Source organism: Sinocyclocheilus grahami, unplaced genomic scaffold (genome assembly GCF_001515645.1).
Source record: "Sinocyclocheilus grahami isolate Dianchi unplaced genomic scaffold, SAMN03320097.WGS_v1.1 scaffold32.1, whole genome shotgun sequence".
In the NCBI taxonomy this organism is placed as follows: Eukaryota; Metazoa; Chordata; class Actinopteri; order Cypriniformes; family Cyprinidae; genus Sinocyclocheilus; species Sinocyclocheilus grahami.
The window spans coordinates 4,336,556-4,351,218 of record NW_015505211.1 but is presented as its reverse complement, the minus strand read 5'-3'; the positions used below and the strand labels follow the sequence as shown (position 1 = coordinate 4,351,218).

Below are 14,663 nucleotides of genomic sequence, written 5' to 3'. Positions count from 1 at the left end.
TGAAACAACATACAGAACTACCATATTTTGCTATAAGTTTGATTGCATCATATAATAATTGTTGTTAATATTGTTCATCGTCTGTTTTATTACGTCTTATATTGATTTTTCTGTACTGCTGGTTCGTCTGGTCAGAGGAGAACTGGCCCCCCGACTGAGCCTGGTTTCTCCCAAGGTTTTTTCTCCATTCTGTCACCGATGGAGTTTTGGTTCCTTGCCGCTGTCGCCTCTGGCTTGCTTAGTTGGGGACACTTCATTTCCAGCGATATCGTTGACATGATTGCAAAGATACTATTTAAACTGAGCTGGATGTTGACATCACTGAATTCAATGATGAACTGTCTTTAACTGAAAAATTAGTGTTTACTATTGTCATTTTGCATTATTGACACTATTTTCCTAATTAATGCTGTTCAGTTGCTTTGACACAATCTGTATTGTTAAAAGCGCTATATAAATAAAGGTGACTTGACTTGACTTGACAGCTTTTTGCTTCATAAAATGGGCTGGAGTCATGTGGATTACTTGTGGATTATTGTGATGTTTTTAGCAGCTGTTTGGACTCTCATTCTGACGGCACCCATACACTGCAGAGGATCCTTTGATGAGCAAATGATTTCCAAATATGTTCAGACGAAGAAACAAGCTCATCTACACATTGGACGGTAGGTGACTAAATTTTCAGCAAATTTTTCTTTTTGGGTGAACTATTCCTAAGTGCAAACTTGTTCGTAAGTCATGATAACTGTGTAAAAATGTTCAAATCTACATATAGTTAGTGAATGAGACCCTCTGTTTGCCTTTTTGGAGGCACTAAACTTTGTCCTGAAGCTTTGATATACTATACTGAATCATTTCAAGCTGTACAACTACATTTCCACCTGCTGTTTACCTGAGTTTGATTTTTTTTAGCATTTTTTGCCACGTTGGCCATTTTTTCGTTGAGCTGCTCCAGCATTTCTTTATCGCTCTGTAGCTGAGCCACTTCTGCCTCCTGCTCCCCATCTAAAAGAGCTCTCTCCACCTCCATCTAATGACAGATTGAAATGTTTGTTGACTTTAGCTTCATTGCACAACTAAAACTATTGAAAAAATCTTTTTTTTGGTAATTGACAAAGTTATAACTTTTAAAAAAATTGAACAAAAAAATTGAAATGTCTTTGGCAACTAACTGAAATAAATAAGTTGAAGTTGAAGCACTAAAATTACTGAAATTGAAATAAAAACTAATTAAAGCTATATAGAAAAAAATCAAAAAAGAAAATTACTAAAATTTGAATTTAAATATAAAATAAAGTTAATACAAAACATTAATAAATACTATAGTAGTATATAATTAATACTAAAATAATGTTGCAGAATAAAAGTATACAAGTCTAGAGAGTCAATCTGTAAGAGTTATTTACTGGCAGACATGAAGGCATTTACATTAATGCATTTCTCAGATGCTTTTAATCGTAACGGCTTGCGATTTCTGGGAATCAAGCCCATGAGTTTGGCGTTGCTAGCACCATGCACTACTGTTTGGAATGCATACTATACATGTTACCTCACTTTAAAACACAAAGCTTCTCATTTAAAGCGCACACACACCTCTCTGATAGACTCGTCCATCTGTGTGTCTAGATCTTTGATCTTCTGTTCAAGTTCCTCAATGTTGTTAAGCACCTGAATTCTCTCCTCTTCGATACGTGTCACTTCCTGTCTCAGCGGCATGTCTTCAGACACCTGTGAAAAAGATACAGAAATAACAACAACAACAAAAATGGTTTCAGTCCTGGATGACTGAGACTTTTGTTCGACCATACGTACAATTTTAGAAGTTTAGCTGAACTCCTGAATCATTCATTAGTCTCATACGTCACATCACCTCTCCTTGATTGATTTAACAGTTACAAACATATAACTACAAACATGTAATGATCTAATGTAGAAAAGATGGATTAAACATTCAGAAATGCAGTCATTGAGACCTGACATGAGACTGAACTCTAAAATGAATATCCAGCTCTTCATGACACCTCTTTATGGATAGTAAACTTGGTTGAGGCCACAAGGTTTCCAGTGACAGCGCAGAGGAATGTAGCCGAGCAACAGATGCGAGAGCGAGACTACAGAACCGCTACTGTCTGATAATGGCATCTAATCTCCATGCATTTGACATTTACCAGAAATATGGGCCTGTGCATATTTTTAAATGCAAACTGTGATTAGCAATAGCAAAATGAATGTCACATGAGAGTTTATTAAGAAATATTGCTTGAGAGGAGACGTGTAGGAAAAATGTGACCCTGGACAACAAAACCAGTCATAAGGGTCAATTTTTGGACAATAATAGGACAATATTTGGCCGAGGTGCAACTATTTGAAAATCTGGAATCTGAGGGTGCAAAAAAATCTAAATACTGAGAAAATCGCCTTTAAAGTTGTCCAAATGAAGTTCTTAGCAATGCATATTACTAATCAAAAATAAAGTTTTAATATATTTACAGTAGGAAATTTACAAAATATCTTCATGGAACATGATCTTTACTTAATATCCTAATGATTTTTGGCATAAAAGAAAAATCAATAATTTCGACCCACACAATATATTTTTGGCTATTGCTACAAATATACCCCAGCGACTTAAGACTTAAGGTTTTGTGGTCCAAGGCAACAAATGATCTGCAGATCTGCATTCTTTCCTTGTATTTCTGTGTTTCTTTCCAACAATTACTGGCATGTGTGTCTTGAGCACATAGACACACACACACATGCATAGCAAATCCACTGGGAATAGAGTCATTTCCTGTTCCACTCCTCTTGCTGGAGAGGCAATAACTGCCCTTCTCTCCTGAGCAAGTTTATTAAACTCAAACACACCATTATGTCATTATAGTTATCCAATGGAAAAACACTTCTTCCACAGAGTCCACCCCGTTAAGCTGTAATTGACACCTTATGTATTGATTATTATTATTATTGAAATGCAGACAGAATCTGTTTTAAAACTCATTTCGGTGTCTGACTGCAAAGAGTGTGAGGTCAGCGTTTTAAAAGGTCAAAGTTCACTCTGTCATGTTGTTTAGAAACAGACATCAGTTAGGTATAAAGACTCCACAGCATTCCCAAACTGTTTTGCATACTTTAGATCCCTGAGGACTGCAAACTTTCCACTGCATCATTAGATTAATCTGGGATATTGAGTACACAACTGGAGACTGCTTTAGATTTGAACACATTATACATGATGGTATATATAGTAAAAACAAATATAATTGTGGCAAGAAATAACTATGTAAATTGGAGCTGAAATTAATAGAGTGACTCTTATAAAGAACTGACTAATCTAAAGCTACTATTAAAAAATCATTACTGTATATTAAGTTAATAGATACTAAGATATACAAATATAATTTAAATATATAAATTTATTTTACATTAATGAGAATTAGATCGAGATTTAGAATGAATTTAAATCTAATATACTCATAACAATATACTTAATTATCCCAGAATTAAATAAAGGAATACAAATTTACATTAATATTCATTACTGTACAGGGTAGTGAAAAATCAAGTTTTTTATATTTTTTTATATTTTTGATTATATAATTTATATTTGTAATTAATTCAGCATACATTAAATTTGGTACAACACATACTACACATTATGTAAATATACTTGATACAATAATATATTATTATATAATCAATAATATATCATTGATTAAATATATCAATCTGTAATATATCATTGACACCACAGAGGAACAATATTGTTGGAATCACTTTCAAAATGATTTTTTTGTAGCTGATGAATGATAAAAAACTTTGGCAGCCAATCAGAATCAATCTTGCTTTAAAGAGCTCGAGCATTGAAAGTGGCAGACGACTAAACTGCAGCATGCACTTATAATGAACACGCTAATATAATTATCATTATAAGTTACAGTTCTTGGTGTGAATGGGCCTTAATTGTAGATGCAACATGTTGGAAAATTAAAAGTCCTTTGTTGCATTCAGGAAGATATGAACAGAAAGATGCGGCGCAGTGTCTCACTTTGCTGCGGAGGCGTGGAGAGGGTGAGGGGACTGAGCTCCGCAGACTGGTGGTGGGTGACTGGGGCCTGGTCTCCCTGTGTCCGCTGAGTCTGCACTGTCTCTGGGTCAGGATCTCTCCACGACCCTTACCCAGAAACCCGCTGTCCAGAGACACTGCAGCAGAGTCTGAGAACACTGATTCGTCATCAGACACATGCAGCTTCTCCAGCTCTCGGTTGATTTTCTGCAGGTCCGATACAGCTGAGACACCCGAGTCGGTCTCCATTCGGCCAAGTTCAGACTGACCCAGCTCAGAGCACAGGCACAGAATAGTCTCAAGACGCTGGCGTTCCTAGAGTGGAACGAAAAGCGATAATCACTGACAATGTGGAAATAAAAACTGGAAATTATGATGCAAAATGAATAATATGAAGATTCTGTTTATGTAATTTGTAATCTCATATGTGACCTTGGACCACAAAACCAGTCATAAGGGTCACATCATCTGAAAGCTGAATAAAAAAGCTTTCCATTGATGTATGGTTTGTTAGGATTGGACAATATTTGGCCGAGGTGCAACTATTTGAAAATCTGGAATCTGAGGGTGCAAAAAAATCAAAATATTGAGAAAATCACCTTTAAAGTTGTCCAAATGAAGTTCTTAGCAATGCATATTGCTAATCAAAAATGAAGTTTTAATATATTTACAGTAGGACATTTACAAAATATCTTCGTGGAACATGATATTCACTTAATATCCTAATGATTTTTGGCATAAAATAATTTTTTTTTTGACCCATACAATGTATTTTTGGCTATTGCTACAAATATACCCCAGTGACTTAAGACTGGTTTTGTGGTCCAGGGTCATATATAATGCAAAACAGAAGCATTTTTTACTAGTTTCAGACTTTTGGACAGCATTGTACCGGATACATAATATTATAAACAAAACTGGCTGACTCAGTAGTCTAGAGTTAATGTTTGAAATATCAGATTTTACATAGAACACATTGTTTAGATTTGTATCATAGTGGATTGTGGGATTTGGCCCTGTGGAATTGAACTAATTTAGCTGCATACAAACAAACACACACAAATACACTGCGCACACACCACTGCAGTCAGATCAGATGGTTTGACTACAGATGCACTGCTTTAGCACAGTTATCATGTGACCTCTAGAAGGAACATTTCAAGTTCTCATAAAGGTCTAAGTGTAAAGCAAAACTAATTTAAAGTGTGATTACCAGCTGGTTCATACACACTTAAGGTTTTGGTTTAGCTGTGAATGTAAGTTCATTAAGTCTGTAGCGCATGAAGGAGTGTGAATAATCCAGTGAACCTCACTTATAATGCCCTGCACAAAGAACACGGCACAGAATATAGTCCTTCAGACACTTTCATGTCTCACCATTGTCTTAAAAGAAGAAAACTGAAACCCAATGAGCTGGATTCAAGCCTTAGAATTATAGGGAATTAAAGTTAACAACAATATTTCACAAAAAGTCCCTTACACATTGATTTCTATGAACTTATGGTTTCATGATATATTTTAAGCTATAAAGTGACTCGAATTAAAGTGACAAATTAAAGTTATATCAAATAATACAAGAAAAAATATAAACATTTCAGTAAAATATTATTTACATATTTTATATACATTTTATATTATATAAAACATAAAATGAAAATAACTATGTAAAGCAATATATGATTTAAAATAATTAATAATATAATACAATTATAATATTAATATGATATATAAAATATATTTAATATACAGTAATAATTTTATTTATAATATGCTTTACATGACATAAAATTAAAAAGAAATACCATGCGTTATGTGATTTTTGTGAAGTCATATGTGAATATGTGAAGTAATTTATTCAACATTGTCATGATTATAAAACTAAATACATGAAGGATGAATAGACTGAAGAATTTTGAAGCTTTAGACTCACTAGTACAAGTGTTTCTCTGGGTGACTTACCAGTCTTTCCACTTCCTGTTCTCGTAGTCTCTCATCTCTTTGTCTCTGATGATAATCTCTGAGTTCTTCTTTTCCACTGAGAGAACTGATACTGCCCCTCCTCGGCCCCATGCCGGGCCCCAGGCCTCCTTTACCAAACGACAGCCGCCTTTCTCCTACGCCTAGATCCAAACATGGGGCAGAGCCCACTGAACAGAGGCTGGTCCGGTGAGAACTGCTGATCAAGTTGGCTGTCACGGTCACATCTGGAGGTTTCTCCAAGAACGGAAGGCTGCGGCGTGGTTTGGTGGTACGTCGGGGTGGCAAAGAAAGCACTGGGGCATCTCCTCGATACAACCTAGGCAAAGAAAGACTATGTTCCCCCAGGCCATTCAGAGAGCTGGTGGAGTATTTCCTTTGGCGGAGTGATGGGTCAATGGTGGACTCCCCATCTCTTGTTAGCAATCTGCGGCCCAAGCGAGGGCTGGAGGGCATGCTGGCCGCCCCGCTTGGACCTCGGCGAGATGAAGGAAGAGCATCGGTCATGTAGGAGGAAGAAGAGCCGTTGCACATAGAAAGGAGTGAGTTGGCAGTGTTGGGATGTCGCCCTTCCAAAGGGAGGCAAAGCAACAGGTTGTCCTGCGACTGGTGTCGGGCGCGGTTTGGGACTGGACTTATGGGCCGCTCTGAGTGGCGGGGCGATGGTGGCATGCTTAAGCTGCTGGCGGGTGTGTAAGGGGAAGGGACTCGTATAGAAAGAGGTGGACGGTCCTGTAGATAGGATGATGCCGATTGGGGACTGGGAGGTGGGGACAAAGTGAGGTAACCGCAGTCTGCAGTAGCCTTTAAGCTGGCCTCCAGAGCGGACTTCCTACGCTGCAAGCTCTCCATCAACTCCTGAAGCTCCGCCTTGGAGCGTGTGCTACGAACACTAGATCCAGCCAATGTGCCACCATTGGAATAAAACTTTGTTGTATCTGTAAAAGAAAAGAAAAAAAAAGTTAATTTATGCCTGTGCACATTCAAATACGGCACAGAAAGAAGGGTCGACATCAATCATGTCAAACTTCATTTGTTGTGCATCTTGTGACCTCAAATCTTTCATAATCAGCTCTCAGATATACCACATGATATGGCCCATTTGAGGTTTAATATGCAAAGTCTTTAGCGATAAAATTCATCTGATATCTAATGGTGGAAAGGTAATACATGATGGAAGTTCCTTCTAAGCCAAATGAAACATCTGAAGGCGTGCAAATTTTACTGGAGACCGAAATTTCCTGAGGGAAATGACAGAGCAGTTATCCATTTAACTGGAACGAATCAAGAGCTGAAACATATCAAACCCTCGATTGTGATCTTCTTGTACTAATACAAAAGCTCAGTGTTTGCACAGGTTGTCATTGACACATGCACAAACAGAACTAGAAAATCTCACGAAATAAAGAGAGAAATCAGACGTGTGCCCTGGCAACTTTTTTTGGTTTTGCTTAAGTTCAAGGGCCACATGTGCTCAGCTGACAACAGAACTAAAACGGCTTTCTCATACAAATCTCAGCCCACACAAATATGGATGCTTTGGGTTTAAGGGGGAAAAGCATCTTCTAAAAATGGAAGAACCAAAGCCAGAATGGGTTTGTACTTTCTGGCACTGGAGCAGAGGAAAGGGACCGAGGCAGAACTCCGTCAGGGAACACACACACACACGTGTGGACCACCTGTACTCCATAATGTTTATCTACGTTTTGGGTTGTAAATCATTTTAGTTAAGTGGTTGACCTGGAGCCCATACCTGTCAACATTTGGGTCCCAAAATACGGGAGACGAGGGGGGGGGTGCAAAAGTATCTATCATATTATGTTATTATTATTATATTAATTTAAACAATTATCATCAAACAATTATTTAAGCTCCATGTATATCAAACTGCGCGTTTTCTGCGTAAAAATAAGGGTAGTTTTTGTCTTTGGTCTAAAACAAAAAGCAGAAGGGCTTATTGAAAAATGCAAATTCATTCTCTCTTCATTCTTTCGTTTTTCACCAGGAATATAGCTATTTCCCCGGTAACCGCAGTAAACAAACCAGCGCAGCACCTGATTTTGCAACTTGCAGAGCTCATATTTAATCAATTAAACCATACATAGCCTTTTGAAGTGTAAGTTATATCTCAATTTTTCATGTATATTTGTTTTTTTCACCGGAGCCCCACCTGAGTCTTCTCCTCCCGTCCAATTTCTACCAGTGATCCTTTCCTTCCCGCGGTACTCATCACTGTTGTAGGTTGCCAAGTTGTGGGGACAAATGGGTTGAAATTTGTATGTGTCGATTGTGTGAGCAGGATGTATTTCATACAAGATCTGGCACCTGGGGCAAGCTTGGAATTTTTTTTTTAGGTGCTTTTTCATATAATGAGGTTTGGGCCATACAAATTACGGGAGTTTTACCGGAGGCGAATGTGGCAAACATAAAATATGCTCAGTGGGATATTTTTATAGAAAGATTAAAAATACGGGAGAAATACGGGAAAATATTTAAACAGGATGATAGCGAGATAGAATGGTAAAATACAGGAGAATCCCGGGAAAAACTGGAGGGTTGACCGGTATGCTGGAGCCATATGGATGGGATTTTACGTTGTCATTTATTTACAAGGTAACATGGACATTTGTACAGCTGCGGCTGCATGGTGGTAAGATGAATGTTTGTATTAACTCTAAGTCTCACAGCCAACACAAAGCCCACAGAGAAAGAGAAAAGAAAGGAAGAAAAGCAGAGATGTCACTTTCCATGAATACATTACATTTTGGATCCCATTACTTTTTTTAAACATTAGAGGCACAAATCCCATGCTTTTGTTGTGAGAGTCATTAAATAAACCATTATGTAACATAAAATTAAGCTAGCATAAGACATAGCCAGTTTCAAACAACTAAAATGTCTGCATTCCCTCCTAAATTATGGTTTTGGCTTGTCCCACCTCTAAAGCCTTGACCTTCTTGACTGTATCTAACACTGGAATTTTGTTTAAAAATACCTAACTTTTAAGAGCTTTAGGCCCCATTTTATGAAAAATTACAGGTAATGTTTTTTAAAAAGTGGCTGGAAAGAAGAAAACAACACTGATTGAGACTGATGAGCATATTCACATGTTTAAAGGGGTCTAAAAAGAACAACATCATTTGTAACATACAAATGATGTTGCTAAAAATAACATTATTTTGTTTTTAATGCGTTTATGCGGTTTAAGGTTAAAAAAAACATTATTTTCCACATACTGTACATTATTGTTTCTCCTCTATGCCCCACCTTTCTGAAACTAGTAGATTTTTACAAAGCTCATCGGTCTGAAAAGCGAGGTGTGCTCTGATTGGCCAGCTATCCAGTGCGTTGTGATTGGCCAAATACCTCAAGCATGTGACGGAAATGTTACGCTCCTACCATACTGGGATGCCCTGTCCGGCCGGAGCGACGAGACAAAAACATGAAAACCCATTATAAACGAGGCATTTGTTGCATCCAGTTGGGACATAATTATGGATTATAATGACTTATACTGTCTTTTTACGCATTGCGTCGCATAAACATAAAACCATGTCTGCCTTTGTGATCGGAGAAATGATAAACAACAAGCGCTACTCTACACTGCTCAAAACTTGCGTTTGAATCATCAGTGGCAAATCCTTTAAATATGTAAACGTACTTACAGTCTGTGAGTCAGAACAGCCGGCATTGTAGTCTACTCTACCAGGATCAGGAAACAGTCCTCCATAAAATGTGATGCACACATCTGAATATTTGGGTTGAACTGTTCTGGAACAGTGTTGTAAATACAACTTAACCACTGATTTCTAGTCGTGTCCTCTTTCGGAAGGCCAAACAAAGTAGTTTCGCTTTCACAACGAAACACACAGCGTCACACACGGCGGGCTAGAGTTAGCGGAGGCCTAGAGTGAGCGGCGGCCGGCGGATTCGACGAAGGAGCGTCCGGAGATCGTATGACAAACAAGCAAACAATCACAAAATAGCGCAGAAGAGCAGAACAGATGGCACTGAATTGCACTCTTCCTGTTTATAAAACAGTCTGCTGCATGATAATGGAGGGAACCAATTAGGCTGCAAGCAAGTGACTCTGTTTATGAAAAGACAGCCGAATGGATCCAAAACTGAGAGCTGATCGGGAGGAAGGTGGAGGAAGATATCACTTACCTGTACTGAGGGACATTGCGGGTCCTGCAGTCTTTTCTGTCAGCACGTTCTTCATGTGATTAGCCTCTTCTGGGTGGGTGAAATGGAAAAAATATTTACCCAGGCAAAGAGTGCTCCCTGAGGAGAACCACATCACACACATAGAGTCATTTTAACATAGAAACATTGTACTCAAGTCCAAAGCACTGGTAAGGAAATTAAGCTGTAATAAATCATTACCTCAGACATACAAGCCCACAAGTATGATACACATTCACTAGCAGCATTAAAGTTATGACCAAATAATTTACATTAAATGACAAAGAGCTTTGGTATTTTGAAGATAAAACCCTTTTTCCTCTTCACGTCTTGAAATGAATTCAGCTCAATAAGACAGAAAGAGAAAGACAGCCTCTTGATTAAGTGAAAAAACAGATCCAGAAAGAGCTCAGATTTCATATACAGTTTGAAGTTTCTTCTGAAGCAAAGTCCACAGAGTGTTTCAGAGGACTTAAATCCACAAGACTGATTTTCCCCTGAAGTCTGGGGCACATCCTCTCTCTCCCTTTTCTTTCCCTCTCTCTTCAGTTTTTTTTACAACTGATTTTATCTCCAGAAGTGAGCTTAAAGGAAGTTTACCCAAAATTGAAGATTTGCTGAAAATTAACTTTTCAGCAAATCAAAGATGCATAGGAGTTTTTTTTCTCTTTCATTTGGAACAGATTTTGGAGAGATTTAGCATTACATCACTCTATCACAAATGGATCCAGTGCAGTGAATGGGTGCCATCAAAATGAGAGTCCAAACAGCTGATAAAAACACAAGTAATCCACACGACTCCGGTCCATCAATTAATGTATTGTGAAGTGAAAAGCTGCGTGTTTGTAAGAAACAAATCCACCATCAAGGCGTTTCTAACTTCGAACCATTACTTCCAGCTAAAATACGAGTCCTCTATCCATAATTTTGCTTACTCCAGTGAAAAATGTGTCTATCGGAATCAAGAGAGAAATATGCAAAGATCAAGCAAAACAAGCAAAAACAGTTTTCACTGGAGGAAGAGTTATTATTGATTATGGGATCATATTTTGGCCAGAAGCAATGATTTAAAGTTATGCCTTGATGGATTTGTTTAATACAAACACAGAGCTTTTTGCATCACAAGTGGTTAATTCATGGACTGGAGTGGTGTAGTTTATTTTTTGGACTCTCATTCTGACTGCACCCATTCACTGCAGAGGATCCATTTGTGAGAAAGTGATGTAATGCAAAATTTCTACAAATCTGTTCCCATTAAGAAACACACTCATCTACACCTTGGATGGCCTAAAGGCGAGTAAAGTTTCAGCAAATTTTTATTTTTGGGTGAACTATTCTTTTAATCTGACAAAACCTCCTTATGGTGATGTCAACTGAAAAACGGATTCATAAATAAAACAAAAATGTTTTTGTTTTTTTAAATGAAAATTAGTTGTAGGGTTTGTCTCTTTTAACGAAGAATAGCCCTATATATAAAAAATTAAGTCTATAATATGTGAAAGGCAAGGAAAATATAAAGCATCAGATAGTTGGGAGGGTTTTAAGAAATATCTAAAGCACTCTATAACAAAACACTCCCAAACAAATGCCCTCTCTCTCTCTCTCTCTCTCTCTCCCAATACAACAAATGTATAATAATCTATTTGCAAAAGCCATGCTGTAAGCACACAGGCTTTTCCTGAAACACACTGTGTGAACACTCAAAATCCCATCAGACTCTCCTAAGCAGCTCACTCCTGCGCAGGAAGTGGGGGATCGTTTTACGTTGTCGGCAACACAACCCTTCACCGTGAGTTCACCATCGGCAGCCACCTGAGAAAGCTTTGGCTTTCCTCTATACCAGGGGCAGGCAAGTTCGGTCCTAGAGAGCCACAGTCCTGCAGAGTTCAGCTCCAACTCTGAAAAAAAACTCACCTGCCTATAGCCTTAGTAATCCTGAAGACATTGATTAGCTTGTTCAGGTGTGTTTGATTAGGGTTGGAGCTGAACTCTGAACTTACCTACCCCTGCTCTATACCAAAGGTCCCGAGTTGATTGTCTTATCCAGACAGAAGCAGAGCACTGACTGGAAATTTTCTCCATCTTGCCCCATTTGTTAACAGTTGTGTGAACTGTGAATCTGCATAGCAGTTGTTTCATTGTTATCGAAACAATACTATGGAATGAGCTGATGAGGTACGTCAGCTGAAATGTTACGATATGTGATTATTAGGCTCTCTCGAATGTGCCAAATTCTCGAGTCTGTTGCGATGTCTCTCTCACACTCTCTCCATCACTGGCTGACACTAACTCTGTCACATATGGAAACCCACCCTTCCCTCCCGACCTAAAGCACATCATTTGATCAGCACAGTCTTGGACTGGAGGAGTGTACAATTACATACTATATGTCTCCATAACAGCATCATGTGTAGTGTAATCACTGTTCTCTGAAGCTTAACAGCTTGCTTTAGTTTACAGTCTTAGGAACTCTGGGATTTCCAGCTCTGAGTTGGGCCTGTACAAACCACATTCGTTCTCCGTCTAATGATTTGCAGCACTTGTCATCCTTTCAGCACGAAGCCGCTGCCAAAGTGATAAAGCCGGTTTAAACAGAACCAAAAGTACCATGATTAAAGATTTTATTATTTTTTAGCAATCTGCATAACTCTATAAACTGCAAACATCCAATTTTATGGCAAAAGCACCCCTTCCTTCCTCCCACTGACCCTAAAAATTACAATGGTTATCATAGTTTCCATCAAATGCCATAGTTATATGGTCAATATATGGTTCATATATTTGATTACATCCTTGTGTAAAACCATAATAAAGTAATATGTGATATCCTTCAAATATTGTAAGAAGCCTTAAGAACCTTTTTTGTGTCTTTTTTTAATGGGTACCACTAAATTATCAGTTTTCACTACAGTAACTATGGTGTTTTTGTACAAACTGGTTACCCTACATTTTCATAAAACAGTAAAACATTTTATATAAAATATTTAAAATATAAATCATTACATAAAACCAAAAAATAAAAAGATTTGCATGATTCATTCAATGAAAAACACATTAAAACAAAAACATGACCATAAACAAAACAGAAATATAAAATGTATAAATATCAATAAAAAACAATAAAATGATCAATACTCAAAAGGTAAATAAAGATTATTAAAACAAATAAAACAAAAATAAATTCATATTTCTATAATTAAATACATAAATATATATATATATATATATAATTAAAATAAATTAAATGAAAAAACAATAGACATTAAACAAGTACATTAATAATAAAGATATTAATAAATAAAATATTCTGTGAACAACATATTCAAAATATTCTGTGAGCACGTGAACAATGTTTTTGTGATAAATAAATTTTTATTTCTAACTCACCAAAATAAAACATGAAACAGAAACAGAAAATCACATCTGAACATGTTAGGTGAGCACACTCACCGCTAATCGCTTTAATATACCGGGATTAAGCGGGTTAAATATCAACGATCTGTTCGTGTGCCGCAGAGCAAACAACCGCACGCGCGTCTGTCTCTGTTTAACCAGCACTGAATGAATGGCGTCACGTCGTGTTTGTCAGTCTAAAGTTCTATAAAAAACGTTCAAACTACTTTACTAGCACAGAACAAAAACAGCGCACAAAACGTCTCTACGTCAATCCCTGCCCGACTAAATGGACCACAAAATTAATTTCCCAACAATAAAACTCTAAATGAAACTATGCAAACTAATTGCATCAACGCCGCTCTTCACAAAGCTCCAAGTAACTTCTCTTGAGCTCTGTTTGCAGCTGAAGAAATATAACTAACCTTTATTTAGTGTTCCATTAATGAAGTCTCAGGAGGAGGAGGACGCGTGGTCGGTCCTCTCTCTCTGTCTGTCCTGCCAGTTTAGCATGACAAAGAGGACAGAAGTGATGCTGAGTGCGCCAAGACCTTGGCCGTGTGTGCGGACACGCCTCCTCTCCGCGGGGACGCGCTTCAATGGAACTCTGGCTTTGTGGTTGATCGAGAGCGCGCTCTAATGGAACTCTGACTCCTGGCTGATCCGAGAGCGACTCACATACTTCACAACTACTAGTTGAGTTGTCATGGGATACATCACTTGCATTTAATGTTTCTGACTCACAGAGATTGCACGACCTACATCCTACAAGTTAGGCCAGCCTGATTGAACACACCTCCTCTATTTTATCTAACTAATTTTTTTGTTTCCTTTCTGTAATGTATGACACATATCTTAAAGGTCTGGTAACAATTACCATACCAACCCTTTCACTACGAGCTATACATATTTTCTAGCCAACAAAAACAAAATAACTTGTTTTTTAGGCTCACTATGATCTTCTTTCATCTGAAGTGCCCTTTCATTTAGGTCCCACAGATGGCTCAAATTTATTATATATATATATATATATATATACACACAC

The 14,663-nt window shown here is 37.6% G+C and overlaps 1 protein-coding gene across 2 annotated transcripts in view; it reads right to left on the bottom strand.

The window, feature by feature from the left end:
• The window catches only part of LOC107577970 (pleckstrin homology-like domain family B member 2), a 23,112-nt gene extending 8,923 nt beyond the window's left edge, over positions 1–14,189 (bottom strand). For both annotated transcript variants that reach the window (XM_016263989.1, XM_016263996.1), the window contains exons 1-6: positions 14,044–14,189; positions 10,208–10,276; positions 6,023–6,978; positions 4,046–4,378; positions 1,594–1,728; positions 893–1,030 (exon numbers count right to left, since the gene is read on the bottom strand). In XM_016263989.1, the coding sequence (XP_016119475.1) occupies positions 893–1,030; positions 1,594–1,728; positions 4,046–4,378; positions 6,023–6,978; positions 10,208–10,262 (1,617 nt within the window). In that variant the 5' untranslated portion in view covers positions 10,263–10,276; positions 14,044–14,189. The remainder of the gene's footprint in view (positions 1–892; positions 1,031–1,593; positions 1,729–4,045; positions 4,379–6,022; positions 6,979–10,207; positions 10,277–14,043) is intronic.
• Between the last annotated feature and the right edge of the window lie 474 nt (positions 14,190–14,663).